We start from the raw sequence: 15,081 nt of genomic DNA, 5'->3' as shown, positions 1-15,081 counted from the left end.
CAGGTCTGTCTGATGTCAGAGTCTGAGCTGTTAACCACAAATGGGAAAGAGCTGAAGACCCTTTGCCTTTAAAGCAACAGTCTTGCTAACAGGTCAGCTTTCCACGTGGATGGAAGCCTGGGGGAGAGGCCAGCTAGGCTGTCAGGCTCTATGGGTGTGTGTGGGGGTGTGTGTGGGTGTGGGGGTGTGTGGGTGTGTTCACCTCCTCTTGTCTCTGTGATCTTGGGCAAATGAATCATTGAGGTTGTTGTAAAGGTTAACTAACAACATCAGAAGGCATATAAATTACATGGCACAGCCCCCTGCTAACCTTGTCCATGGAAGGGGAGTGGGCAGGGCAGAATCAGGGAGGGCCGTGTGAACTGTCAGGGACTTGTAGGGGCCTACCTGGCATTGAAGAGGCTCTGCAGGCAGAAAAACAGGAATCACTGAGGCACCAGGGTAGGCCACTTATATCACAGCTGGGGTGGGAATAATGAGCAGCCCTGCAGGGCTGGATGTGGGTGGTGGGGTGTGGAAAGGCAGGGGATAAAACAGCCCAGAAAGACAAAGACCTGGGGAAAGCCCTCTGGTGTTGAGGAACTCACAGTAGGTAAGGACAATGGGGAGTCAGGTCTACTTCGCTCTAGCTGCAGGGCTGAGCATGGCCCAAAGGCGGCAGCACTGAGTGAAGAGGGGCTGCGGTCAACCCCCGAGAGAGATGACAGTGGCTGATGGGACAGAGAAGAGGGATGGATTTGAAAGTTATTCTGGAGTTGGATGGCTAGGCTTTCATGACTGTGGTGTGTAGGAATTGAAGGAGAGGGAGTCAGGCACCAAGATATCCCCCCAGATTACTAAATTCTTAGGTCTCAGATCACCAGCATCTTCCTCTCAAGGTCAGTGAAAGTCGCTTAGTCCTGTCTGACTCTTTGCGACCCCATGGACTATACAGTCCATGGAATTCTCCAGGCCAGAATACTGGAGTGGGTAGCCTTTCCCTTCTCCAGGGGACCTTCCCAACCCAGGGATCGAAGCCAGGTCTGCTGCACTGCAGGTGAATTCTTTACCAACTGAACTTTGAGGGAAGCCCACTGAGCTACTCATAGCCTCAAGGTCAGGACAGTGCTTAATGCAGAGAAGCTGCGAAGATATGTTCGCCAAATGAATACATATAGAACAAACAACAAAACCAATCACTAGGACTTACTCAGCATTTGGTGCTATCACACTTACCTCGTAAACGCGTCCTTTCATGAATCCTCGAGACAAATCCGGGCAGTAAAGAGTGCTCACGGCCTCTCACCGGAGAGGCTTGGAGGAGAGCCGGAAACTGCTCAGAACTCAACCCCAGGCAGGGGCTGACACGGAGCCAGCACCTAACCGTCTCATTACGCCCACAAGAGGGGTGAGCAGGCAAATGAATGAACCGAGAGCGGGCTACAGCCGAGGCTCTGACCAGAGCCAGGCGGCCAAAATCGCGGAGAGCTGGCGTTGACGGGGAGCGCTCTACCCCACTGGGCTCGCGTGTCAGCTCACGCGCAGCCCCAGTGTAAACCACCTGCGCCGCCGTCCCAGGGCACACCTGTGCGCATGCGCGAGCCCAGCCGGGCCACATGGCCCTCCCCGCCTCCCCCTGGGCACACCCGTGGGCAGGTGCCTCCTAAACCCCTAGCCGGCGGCCCTCACCTGCGCGGCGGAACTCCTCGGCCTCCTGTGGTACCAGGTCCTTGACGCGGCTGCCGTAGGCGAGGCGCGCGTCCTGGTCGTAGGCCTTGAGGGTCTCGCTGGAGCTGTAGGACTTCTGCGGGGCCTTTCCCTCTTCGCTGTCGGCCGACGAGCTGGTGTAGCGGCGCTCGGCGTCGCGGCGCCGGGTCAGCGAGCGGTATGGCTTCCTCTCCTTCACGTCCATGGCCTCCGGCCCGCGCTCCTCCACATCCACGAACAGGGTCCTCGCCTCGCTCAGGGCCGAGTGGTCTGGAGCCCGAGAAACCGAAGAAAGGGCGTGAGCTGCGGACCCAGGAGGGAGAGGCGAGCCCGGGGTCCATCCTGGACCTCGCTTCACCCTGCAGCGCTGTGGATGAGGGTCCTCAGGCTCTGCAGACTGAGGGCTCCATGGCCACGCAGCTGTAAGCGGCACAGGGGGGAACTGGCACCCAAAGTCGGTAATGATGAACCCCTTCTTGTCCTGCTCGGTGACCTCTCCACCTGTGAAGATGCCTGGAGCCTCTCCTTCAGTGATGGGTATCAAGAAAGCTGACATCGAAGGCCAGAGGGCACCAGTTTTTCAATCCCCCTGGATGGGAATCACATGTGTACGGGGCCCTGGGACAGGGCCTCACGCAGAATAGGGGCTCCTTAAGAATATGTGAAATAACGACTGCATTCAGGCACTGCAATGAGCACTTTACCTATATTATTTTATCAAATGTCATATGTCCCCAGATGTTTTTATTTTCTCCAAACTTTTCTGGAAATGAGCCAAGGTGTAAGCACCCAATCCACAGTTATCACCACTAGATAATTAATTACCTGCTTATTGTCTCTCTGCTTGCACTAACATGTAAGCACCATGAGAGCAGGGGCCTTAACACTCTTGCTCACTCCTGACTTACTGCGCCTCGGAGAAGGCAATGGCACTCCACTCCAGTGCTCTCGCCTGGAAAATCCCATGGACGGAGGAGCCTGGTGGGCTGCAGTGCATGGGGTCACTAAGAGTTGGACACGACTGAGTGACTTCACTTTCACTGTTCATTTTCACACATTGGAGAAGGAAATGGCAACCCACTCCAGCGTTCTTGCCTGGAGAATCCCAGGGACGGGGAGCCTGGTGGGCTGCCATCTATGGGGTCGCACAGAGTCGGACACGACTGAAGTGACTTAGTAAGCAAGGAAGGTGAAGCCTGGTGCTTCTCATACATATTTAATAAACCTGCCAACCAGTCTCCATCTGACAGATGAGAAAACTGCGATGTCAGACCTCTTTGAAGATGACTTGGGTGTAAGTATCAGAGCCAAGATCTGAAACCAGGTCTGTTTGACTCTAAAGCCCCAGTTTTCCTATTTTATTATTCCCAGGTGAGTCCCCTCCTTCCCACCACACAAAAGTGTCCTTACAAGTAGGCTGGTCCTGGCAACCATGCCAATCAGAGAACTCCCTCACCTCCAGACTTGTCCATCTCATTGGAGGTGCCACAGCACCTGCTGTTTACATCTGGGGTTTGCCAGGGTATCTGACTGATGGGAAGCTCCTCATCTTCCATTCTCCTCTTTTCCGCACCTTGACTATTTTGCCCTAGACTGACATTTTTAAAAGCTGTCATGTCACCCTCTTTCTCTTTCTATATGTCTTCCTTTGGCTTTGGGGTCCAAATGTAGCCAGCCCCTTGCAAGAGTCAGGAGGTCAGCACGGGAGGAAAGCAGAATATCCGGCACAAAGTATGATTAGCGCTCTTTTCTGAAACGTACAACCTTCTCAGACCTTTCATCGTTCCACTTTTCAGAGCAACATGGGCATACAAAATGTGCTGTTGTGTCATGGTGCTAACAGAGAAGCAAGAGAGCAAGAGCTGTCATCAAGCAGTCTCAGTGACCAACAAGGAGGGTGGTAGGTCTGTCCAGCGGGGCAGTGGTGCTCAGTGCCTGCCAGTGCTGTGACATGGGAGTTTAGGGGGTCTTGTGACTTTTTAAGACAGGCTGGAAATTTAGACTTGGATGTAAAATGTCTGATTTTTAAATGTTATCCATTATGATATGTAGGCCAAACTAAACACACTGATGGAAACCACTAGCCAGAGAAAAACTGACCCAAGTTCTGCCTCTGATCATGGACATAAGAGGTATCAGTATCCCTTTGGCCTGAGATTGAACTCTTCCTTCCCAAGTCCCCCAGGGCAGAGCTTAGCTAGGTTCCAATGCAACCTTTGTCTGTCTTATTAAAGGGGCCCCTGGACCCACTCAAATGGGGTCATATGTCCTAACCCAGAAAACTGCAGCACTTTCTCTGCAAGAAAACATCTGAGGTTACCACTAGATGCCTTTGGGATTTATCACGGATCCTGAGTGTCTGCTGCAGACTTCCCTCTACATAGTTCTCCATGATCTTCAAGAGTGCAAGTATTTGTGACTTTACTGGTGCCTCAAAATAACCATGAAGTACATATGACAACTATATTCACCTCTCATTTTATACATGAGGCCACAAGGACCCAGAGCCCTACCATCTCCTACCCAGGGGCATATGGTGAGCTAGTGGCAAAGCCAGCGTTACTAGGCAGACTACAGCGCCTTAGGGTTATAATTAGAGCTAGTTAAAATGAATAAGGGACATTTTGGGGGGCTCAATTTTCAACATGGCCCTGGAAATTAGTGCTGGGATGAGGGGGTTTGATCTAGGGTACACAGAGATCAAATCATCTTCCTGGGGCCTCAGGGCCCTGAGCTCTGCCCTCTTGATGCTAGGCCTCCTGACACAAGCTGTCAAGCAATGATCTACGTGCCTGAGGACCAAGACCACAGGGAAGACAGGGGATGATACTTTCTAGTCCAGGGTCTGCAAAATACTTCTGTCTAAAATCCATAGTGTGAAAAATATCTTCTCTTGTGAGTTGATACACAGATATATGTATGTGAGTGTGTTTGTATGAAATGGAAAAAAAAGATACAAAAGTTACTAACATGAGGGGCAATGCACTCTCATATTTCCTATTTCATTCTCTTTCATTTTTTGAAAATGGCTGATTATAACTCTCTAAACTTAAATCATAGCCCAATACTGGCTTTTCACTCAAAGCAGTGGAGGTGATGGAATTCCAGCTGAGCAGTTTCAAATTCTAAAAGATGATGCTGTGAAAATGCTGCACTCAATATTCCAGCAAATTTGGAAAACTCAGCATTGGCCACAGGACTGGAAAAGGTCAATTTTCATTCCAATCCCAAAGAAAGGCAATGCCAAAGAATGTTCAAACTACCGTACAATTGCACTCATTTCACATGCTAGCAAAGTAATGCTCAAAATCCTCCAAGCTAGACTTCAATAGTATGTGAACTGAGAATTTTCAGATGTTCAAGCTGGATTTAGAAAAGGCAGAGGAACCAGATATCAAATTGCCAACATCCAAAGGAAAAAGCAAGAGAGTTCCAGAGAAACATGTACTTCTGTTTCATTGGCTACATGAAAGCCTTTGACTGTGTGGATCACAATGAATTGTGGAAAATTCTGAAAGAAATGGGAATACTAGATCACCGTACCTGCCTCCTGAGAAACCTGCATGCAGGCCAAGAAGCGGCAGTTAGAACCGGACATGTAATAATGGACTGGTTCCAAATTGGGAAAGGAGTACATCAAGGCTGTATATTGTCACCCTGCTTATTTCACTCATATGGAGAGTACAGCATGCAAAATGCCAGGCTGGATGAAGCACAAGCTGGAATCAAGATTGACAGGAGGAACATCAACAGCCTTGGATATGCAGATGACACCACCCTTATGGCAGAAAGCCATGAGGTACTACAGAGCCTCTTGATGAAAGTGAGCGAATAGGAGAGTGAAAAAGCTGGCTTAAAACTCAATATTCAGAAAATGAAGATCATGGCATCTGGTACCATCACTTCAAGGCAAATTGATGGGGAAACAATGGAAAAAGTGACAGACTTCATTTTCTTGGGCTTCAGAATCATTGCTGATGGTGACTGCAGCCATGAAATTAAAAGACACTTGTTCCTTGGAAGAAAAGCTATGGCATAGAGTATTAAAAAGCAGAGACATTACTTTGCTAACAAAGGTCTGTATAGTCAGAGCTATGATTTTTCCAGTAGTCATGTATGGATGTGAGAGCTGGACCATAAAGAAGGCTGAGTGCTGAAGAATTGATGTTTTCGAAATGTGGTGTTGGAGAAGACTCTTGAGAGTTCTTTGGACTGCAAGGAGATCCAACCAATCAATCCTAAAGGAAATCAACCCTGAATATTCATTGGAAGAACTGATGCTGAAGCTGAAGCTCCAATACTTTAACCACCTGATGCAAAGAGTTGACTCACTGGGAAAGACCCTTATGCTTGGAAAGACTGAAGACAGGAGGAGAAGGGGATGACAGAGGGTGAGATGGTTGGATGGCATCACTGACTCAATGGACAAGAGTTTGAGTAAGCTCCGGGAGTTGGTGAAGGACAGGGAAGCCTGGTGTGCTGAAGTCCATGGGGTTGCAAAGAGTCAGACATGACTGAGCAACTGAACAACAATGGCTCAGCCTAATTTGGATAAGGATTTATGGGGACTGCCACCTCAACTTGGTTCCCTCTGACTCCTTACCTCCAACCCATTACTTCAAGTAACAATAATAATGGTGATGATAATAAGCACTCAATTAATTTTAATGTTAATTGGTCACTAATAGTTCATAATATGAATAATGCCATTATTAATATCCAATATACTGTTATATTTAGTAGCTATTACTTAGGGAGTGTTTTACTTCATAACTTTTACTATAATTATATGTGATAACATTTTAATTCTCACTTCAATCCAGTGTTATAGGTACTAGAGTTCTCTGCAAAGTACAGATGAGAAATTAATGAGGTTAAGTATCCTGCCCAAGGTTACACAGCTCTTGAGTGATGGAGCTACAGTTCAGACCCAGGCAACTCAGCTCAGCACATGGATATAACCCCTGAATGATACAGCCTTTATGAACTGTGCCAGTTCATGCCACTGCCTGCCTTTGTCCCTCTAGCTACTCTGTGGAGCCTTCCGGATGAATTCCATTTTCTTGGTCAAAATGGAAAGCTCTTCTCCATCTGGCCCACCTTCCTTCTCTATCGTTGAGCCACTTTCCTGGACATTAATTCTGTGGCCTTCACACCTCTGTGCCTGCCTGCTGCACCACAGAGCATCCAGCTAACTAGATGGTCTGTGTTCACGTCGGCATCTCCTCTTGACTGCAGTAGGTTGAAGGCAGGCCTGGCCTCCTGAGTGTTCATGAAATGCCTGCTGAGTGAATGAATAAATAAAATTACCTGGCAGCTTCTTACCAATCTTAAGCGATATAAACTGTGGGTAGTTACATTTAGGCCATGTGTGCTAGGAACAACTGAGACTGAACTAAAGGCATTGCTTGGATGTATTATTTTTAAATTTCAAAGGCAACCTGGGTTTGAAGTATATGTCTAGCACTTCCCAGCTGTGTGACCTCGGTCAAGTTATTTAACCTCTCTGTGCTGCAGTTTGCTCATTAAAATAGTACCAACCTCTTAGGTTGTTCTGAGGATAAAATGAGTTAATACAGAAAGAAAAACGTCCTACTGTATAGCACAGAGGACTACATTCAATACCTGTGATAAACCATAATGGAAAAGAATATAAATAAATCAATATATCTGAATCACTTTGCTGTACAGCAGAAATTAAACACAACATTGGAAATCAACTATACTTCCATAAAATTAAAAAAAAAAAAAAAGAAATACATGCTAGCCATTATTACCATCAGAAAAATCCCACATTTTAGTTTTAAAAGGCTCCAGTTAGATGTCAGTTATAACTGGAGAGGGAATAGCCCCTCAGAAAAACATGTTAATAAGTCAGAGACGCAGTTTTGGCTGTTAAACTGGTGGGTGACTATGCCTCTTTTCACCGTGTACCTGTTGACTGTAGACACTGGCTTTGAGGCAAAGGCTCAGTAATTACAAATTATTAAGAACACAGTTCTCAAATTCATGGCTTCCCTGTTACAAAGGAGAGGCAAGGAGAACATTTGCCTTGCTCTCATTTCCTTTTCACTTTTTCCATTTTAGTCTTAATATAGTAATTCAGTAAATATTTACTTCTTTTAAACAGATGGGAGATTGGTCACGGTTCACACTGAAGCTGGCATTTAATCGAGAGAAAAAGAGGTTGGGATGAAAGAAGTGACGGTGGAAAAAGCTCCTGACGGAGCAAGGGTATGCAGTAGAGGGGTGCTGAGACCCTGGAGGGGTGGGGGCAGTGCTGGGGAAGGGTGTCAGTTCAGCCCTGCGACCCCCGCCACGGGCTGGAGGACAGAAGCTCCCGCACACATCCATGCCTATGCAGTCAGTCCCTCCTTACCCTGCTGCCCTCCGAGTTCCCCACCTGACCCTTCCTCTGCTTCTTCTCACTGGCTGCAGAAGAATCCACAGCCCAACTCACCTCTACCAGAAACACCCCTCTTGCCCGCTGAAACTCGTGTACAGGTGAGCCCTGAGCACACAAAGTTACCTTTGCAGACGAGTTCATTTCCACAACCTGTTAGAGACCAGTCTTGTGCTAGAACTCGTGTCCAGAGATGAGCAGGATATGAGTTCTGCGGCGGCAGCTCCCTGCCACTCTGGGGTGTCAGCCATGGGTACCATCAACGAAGGGTGCTTCGAGAAACCATGAACCACAGTTGCATAGGAGAAGGAAATGGCAATCCCCTCGAGTGTTCTTGCCAGGCGAATCCCACGAACAGAGGAGCCTGGCGGGCTATAGTCCATGGGGTTGCAAGAGGCAGACACAACTTAGCAACTAAACTACCATAGTTGCACGACCTTCTCCTCACTTTTGGTCTGTCTATGGTGAAGGAGCGTGGGCTCTGGACAAAGGTCGGGAAGAATCAAGTCTGCACTGAATGCTGTGCTTGGTGCTTCCCACACAGACCCATGTGAACCCTAGTTACTTCTTATTTTGGTGGCGGTGCCTCACAGCATGTGGAATCTTAGTTCCTCGACCTGGAATCAAATCCATGCCCACTGCACTGGAAGCGCAGAGTGTTAACCAGTTAAGCCCCCAATCACTTCTCAGTTTAGAGAGTGGACTCAGTGAGCCAGGTGGGTGATAACGTTCACACAGCCAGTAAGCCAGTGATTCTAAAATCCATATGTATATATTTCTTTCTTTTCCTTGGAGCTGGATGCAGATGGATCTGAAGGTTTGAGCAGTGTGTGAATGTGGAGACACACGCTGATGATGGCGAAAGAGGCAGCGACGATAAAACAGCGGTTAATTGAACACCTATTCATGCCGGGCTCTTTGTAGGTGTTGTTTCTAATCCCTGCAACAACGCTGCAGGTTAGATGTTATCCTCTTATTTCATATTTTCTCTTATTTACTCTTAGTTTACAAATGAGATAACAAGCTCAAAGAGATTAAGTGATTTACTCTTAAATCACATGGCTTCCAAATGTCAGGGTCTAGATTTGAATCAGAAGAAAATGTTTAATCCTGAAGAAAGGTATTGCAACCTAGAGCCAGAGGTTAAGTTGTTTGGTAAATGATTGCTAAGGACCCTTCCTGCTAAGTGCTGCGGAAGATGCTGCGAGGCATGAGACCGCCTTCCTGCCTCCCCTCCTCCCCTCTCCTCCCGTCCCTGCCTCCCGCAACACTGACTCCCTACCCTGCTCTGCGAGGCTTGTGTGAGGCTTCCGTGGACAAGACAAATGAGTTTCCTACAGCTTGGAGTTTCTAGACAAATTAGGCTGGGGAGGCCCACCAGAATGGCCACAAATGTAGGTCAGGTGGACCAAAGGTGCAGAGGCGAGTCAAGGACCACCGCCCAGAGAAAGCGACATCCAAACCATGACCAAAGAAAGTCAAGCAAAAGCGAGCCAGGCCAGATGGTCTTGAGGTAAGGAGAGAAACGAAGTCTCGATCTGCGATTTTCCCATTTTCTCTGACCTATAGTAAAAAGTACATTTATTTCACCCACTTGAATCCACAGATTTCTAACGAAAACAAAAAACTTCAAAAAGCATGCCTAATCTTTCCCCAAGAGTGGAATCTGATGTTTTCTATCTTTTATTCTAGTCTACTAAAATAGAAGTATGGACGGGTTGCCAACCTAGAGTCTGAGGAAGACCGTTCTAGGTCACAGCCTGGATGAAAGTTGGGACGGGGGGGTGGGTGGTGGGTGGTGAGGGAGACTGGGAATAGACTGAATTCAGACTTCAGAGAGGGAAAGAGGTTTCAGGTCAAGCTTGAGAGGTGAGGAGTGAGCAGGCTGGTAGAAGAAATAAAAAGATATTTCCATGAGCGATGATAGCGTAAGTGGACAGTAAAAAGTGAAAAGGCAGGTGGTAGGAAGCCTGGGCCTGGAAATCCCAGCAGAGCGTGTCCTCTGGCTGGGCAGTCCCCAGCCTCTGTGGCACCAGCAGCCGGTTTCAGGGAAGACAGTGTTTCCATGGGCCTGGGGCTGGGGTAGGGAATGGTTTCGGGATGATTCAAGTGCATCACATTTATTGTGCATTTTATGCTATTAGTACATGAGCTCCTCCTCAGATGAGCAGGACTTAGATCCTGGAGGTCGGAGAGCCTTGCTCTAGCTGGTTAGTACATGAGCTCCTCCTCAGATGAGCAGGCCTTAGATCCTAGAGGTTGGAGAGCCTTGCTCTAGCTGGTTTTCTGGGGGCAGGAGCAGGCCTCGAAGAAAGGCAAGGACGTGGGATTCAGGAAGAGAAGAGGAGATGGGGAAACAAAGCTTTTGGTGTTTGGGGAAAACTCACAAAGCCAACCTGGGCCCTGCACACGGGCTCCAGCAATATTTACGAGGGGCAGGGGCCTGGAGCATTCACACAGAGACCTCATCAGACGTACAGCCCTGCCGAGGACCCTTTGCCCCTGCCAGAGCCTTAGGGAAACGGGGGCTGTTACCACCGTGGGTTTCCCTGCAACCTCAGAAACGACCAGAGACGAGCCAGGTAATTGACTGAATTCCTACTGGACTAAAGTTTTATAAGCTTTCCTTAACACAAGCACACGGTGATATTTTCAGTTCTTAGTGTGTCAAAAAGTGCCCATAAATATTTCAGAGCTAAAATGTGTTCTGCAAAATGTAAGTCCTGGGCAGGGTGTGTGTGTGTGTGTGTGTGTGTGTGTGTGTACGTACAGAAAGTCATCATAAATTTTTACTTTCCTTAGTCCTTCAAAGTCTGCTCTGGCGAGTCCTTTGTTTTCAATTCGAGCATGAGGAATGAAGGTGAATGCCAGGGAGAGAGGCACCTCATCTGTGCCAGGTACTGTGCTGGTTTATGCACAAGCCACAGAGGCAGGCACCATTATCCCCACTTTACAGATTTGGAAACTGAAGCTCAGAGTAGCAAAGGGATGCTCCATTCACACAAAATGCCAAGACTGGAATCCAGGTGCTCTGTGCTCCCTGTGGCAGCCCCCAGAGCACATTTCTCTGACCTGACACATTAGGGAATCCCCTGCCTTTTAAAGTGCTGAGACAGTGATTATGACATGGGCAGTGAAAGGCAAGGACTTTACGTGCATTACCTCATTTAGCCCTCACCACACCCCAGAACCATTCTCTTTTAACAGACGAAAGAAACTGGAATGTTTAGAGGTTAAGTGCTTTGCCCAGAGGACCACAGCAAGGAAGGGGAAGAGCCAGGATTCAAACTTGGGTCTCTGTGACCCTCAAGCTCAAGCATTTAATCAGAACCCGTACTGCTTCTCATGTCACCCATTATCCTAACGTGCTTAAATGTTCTCTTTGTTCTTTCACCTTGTGTTTTAAGCAATGTTAATTCTTCTGATCAACTAAGTTAGCACCTGACCTGGACTTGTACGGTTTCAGCTCTAAGTGTTCCCGCCCAGCACTGTGGGCCAGGGAAAGGGCTTCCCTGGGGACATGGTGGACTGTGACCCTGTGCCCAGCCTGGCTGCGGGGACATCCCTCATCAGCGGCTGGCAGGCAGGTGACAGATGGTCCCGCTGCCCACAGAAGCCATGTCACCCTTCTGTTGCAAGGCTTGTCACAGGTCGGGCGCCAAAGGGGCCTGTATGGGCACAGCTCCTCTGATTTGGCTGGGGGAGCTCCCACCAGCGCGGCCCCGGCCCTGACCCCCAGGGCTGAGCCCGTGTAGGACATGGAACAAAGTCAGTCCTCAGCCAACGGGAGCTATCACTGGGGCTGTAGTGTCCGGATTCCTCCAACTACAGTCTCCTCTCCCAAAGCTACTTGCCTGCCAATGATTCCCCTTTACAAATGGTGACATCTCAGAGTCAGAAAATGTGGCATGTATTGTCTTAGGGGTGAAAGCACCAGCAAAGGTCAGCAGGTTCATGTCCCACACATACCGGGTGGTCACACCACCTCCAAAGCCGGGGACTTGACTGCCTCCAGAGACAGCTGTGGCTGTGGGATTGCGCTTCCTGCCATGCAGCCACACCTGCTTCCTTTCAGCTTCCTTCCACAGGCCTCAGCTCTGCCCCCTGGGGTCTCAGGCATTGAGTCTAACAATTTGCCCTGGCAGCCTTCTGGGCTGAAGAGGGACCAATCTGTGTGTCCTGAGTCTTCTCGTCAGATGGAGCATCTCACCATCCCAGTCACCTTTCCTCAGGTTCATCCATCTCACTCCCTTTCCCCATCTAATGAAGTTTCATCAGACCTAGGGTTGAGGTTTCTCACCTTCTGAGATGGCCCCCGGTCTGTGGACTGCGTTTCTTCCAGGGTCTCTCTCGCCTTTTGAGACAGACCACTTTCTGTCTATGGAATGTGTAGCTCTCGAAATAAATCCACTTATCTATCACTTTGTCTCTCGCTGAATTCTTTCTGCCATGAGACATAAAGAACCTGAGCTTCAGTAAGTCCTGACTCTAGAAGCTAAGGTCCTCACACACTCAGATGGAAGATGGGATGAAATCCATCCTGACCTCAGTCAAATAAAGCTTGGGCTCTGTCAACCTCTGCCCCCATTCTATTTTCAATTCTCCTCTGCTCAAGTCCTTTCACAAAGAGCACATACCCTTAGTTTAAAACTTTCCCAACTTTGCTCTTTGGGGAGACACTGCTTTGGTAAAAAGAGGAGAAGGGGACGGCAGACGATGAGATGGTTGGATGGCATCACCGACTTGATAGATATGAATTCGAGCAAGCTCCAGGAGTTGGGGATGGACTGGGAAGCCTGGTGTGCTGCAGTCTGTGGGGTTGCAGAGTCGGACACGACTGAGCAACTCAACTGTTGAACTGCTTTGGTGAAAGGTCCCCATTGTTCTCCTTACTTGCTGCAAGTAATTAATCCTTCCTTCTCCACAACCCTCCTTCCCCTAAAACAATCTAGGGTGAGACTTGGGGGACACGTAGTTTGACCAGACGCAGTCAGAGGACAGACGTGTCTACGGTGATTCCAACACAGTGAACACGGAAGAGCGGCTGAGGCAGACACTCGGGCACAGAGGGACAGCAGCTCGGGTGTCCTGAAGGAGGTGGCACCTGAGCTGAGGAGGGGAGGCTGTGTGCTGCGCTTAGTCGCTCAGTCATGTCTGACTCTTTGAGACGCCATGGACTGTAGCCCGCCAGGCTCCTCTGTCCCTGGGATTCTCCAGGCAAGAATACTGGAGTGGGTTGCCATTGCCTTCTCCAGGGGATCTACCTGGCCCAGGGATCGAACCCAGGTCTCCCGCACTGCAGACAGATTTTTACCATCTTTACCAGGGAAGCCCAAAGGAGCTACCAGGGGGACAGCGGGAGGAGAGTGCTCGGGATTGCTCACATGCCTCTCTCACGGGGCACAGTCTGCATGTCCCTCACCCTCTCTTCAGCACTGGACTCCATATTCCCGTGGGGCAGCTCAAACCTGTGTGGCTTCTTTGAAAGGGAGGTACCCTGTCTGCTGAGACTCAGTATTTCCATGAACAACACCTTGAGAAACGGTCTCTTCTGCAGTGCATCTCCCCCTGAAGAGGGTCCCCTTTCCTTTTCCCTAGAAAACCAGTGCAAGAGGTGAAACCCTCTCAACTGTCTGTAAGATGTATACAAGGATCTTGCACTGATTTCTTATTTTTGATGGGTTCGTACTGAAACCACACTTTGAGATAAGCAGGAGTGGGGAGAGATAGGCCGATTAATTGCACATCCCCTGTGGTATCCAAGGCTTACCCTGTAATGACCTGGGGTTCCTGGGTCAGGCCACCACTCTGCAAGCAGGGGAGCCCTGAGTGGGGAGAGCTAGAGAGGAAGACCAGCCCCATGGAAAAGCAGGGCTAGTTTATGGCTCTTGGAAACGGTGAGACTCTTGGTTTTACCACTAATTCCTTTGATCCCAGAATTTAATCTGGACTCTAAGATGTGCAAAGATTGCAACTGCTGTGCCCTCTGAGAGCGGCCCAGGGCCCTGTGGTCATGGAGAGGTGGAGATGGGGCTCAGAGGCTGTGACAGCCCACAAGTGAAGAGCCAGGTGCTCTCAGCTTCCCTGTATTTCCATCCATGGCCTTTGTTTTCTCTTTTGCAACATGGGGTGGGGGGGCAGGTCCCACACAATCCATGCCTGAGGTCTGCCTTTATGTTCCCAGACAGTCAGACACACACAAACACACACACAGACAGAGTGGAATTCAGAGTGCTTTGTCAAGGGCCAGGGGTTCTGGAAAGGTGCAAAGCCCCTTGTGGGACGTGCCAGGAGGGGTGCTCCCCGCAGACAAAGCTTATCAGCGAAGGTGCCCCAGAAATGGATGTCCAGTGGGAAAGCAAGGGAGACGGAAGTGGCTTGGACAGAATTTTGCTTCCATCTCCATGTACTCAAGTCTCAAAGAGGTGGAGGAAAAGGCTTGTAAAAATGGGGAACCCCCAACTGCCTGAAGCTGCTGCCATGTCCAATAATTAAAGGCAGACTTAATGGAAATTAGGGCCCTCTTTCCAGCAGCTGGGTGGTCAGGCAATTTTTACTTCAATAATTAGCTGCTGTTAAGTCACATAGAACTGGAGACAGATAAAGGCAGGGCCAGTCTCTCATGGAGCTAATTGTGCCCAGGGTTCTACACACCTAATCAAGCTTGCATGGCTCCCATCCCTTTCATCCAAGGCCTCAAAGGACTTTGCTTGTGGTAATTAAGTCTCCTAAATAAAGAAAGCTGAGCGCCGAAGAATTGATGCTTTTGAACTATGGTGTTGGAGAAAACTCTTGAGAGTCCCTTGGACTGCAAGGAGATCCAGCCAGTCCATCCTAAAGGAAATCAGTCTTGAATATTCATGGGAAGGACTGATGCCGAAGCTGAAACTCCAAACCTTTGGCCATCAGATGCAAAGAACTGACTCATTTGAAAAGACCCCGATGCTGGGAAACATTGAAGGTGGGAGGAGAAGGGGATGACAGAGGATGAG

General features: G+C 48.9%; 1 protein-coding gene across 1 annotated transcript in view; it reads right to left on the bottom strand.

The window, feature by feature from the left end:
* The window catches only part of TENM4 (teneurin transmembrane protein 4), a 441,581-nt gene extending 439,627 nt beyond the window's left edge, over nt 1–1,954 (bottom strand). Inside the window, exon 1 of the mRNA XM_052662001.1 lies at nt 1,669–1,954. Coding sequence (XP_052517961.1) covers nt 1,669–1,891 — 223 coding nt within the window. The 5' untranslated portion in view covers nt 1,892–1,954. The remainder of the gene's footprint in view (nt 1–1,668) is intronic.
* Between the last annotated feature and the right edge of the window lie 13,127 nt (nt 1,955–15,081).

The sequence above is a fragment of the Budorcas taxicolor genome, chromosome 25, assembly GCF_023091745.1.
Source record: "Budorcas taxicolor isolate Tak-1 chromosome 25, Takin1.1, whole genome shotgun sequence".
NCBI classification, from domain to species: Eukaryota; Metazoa; Chordata; class Mammalia; order Artiodactyla; family Bovidae; genus Budorcas; species Budorcas taxicolor.
The sequence above is the reverse complement of the archived record's forward strand: the minus strand, read 5'-3'. Positions and strand labels throughout refer to the sequence as shown.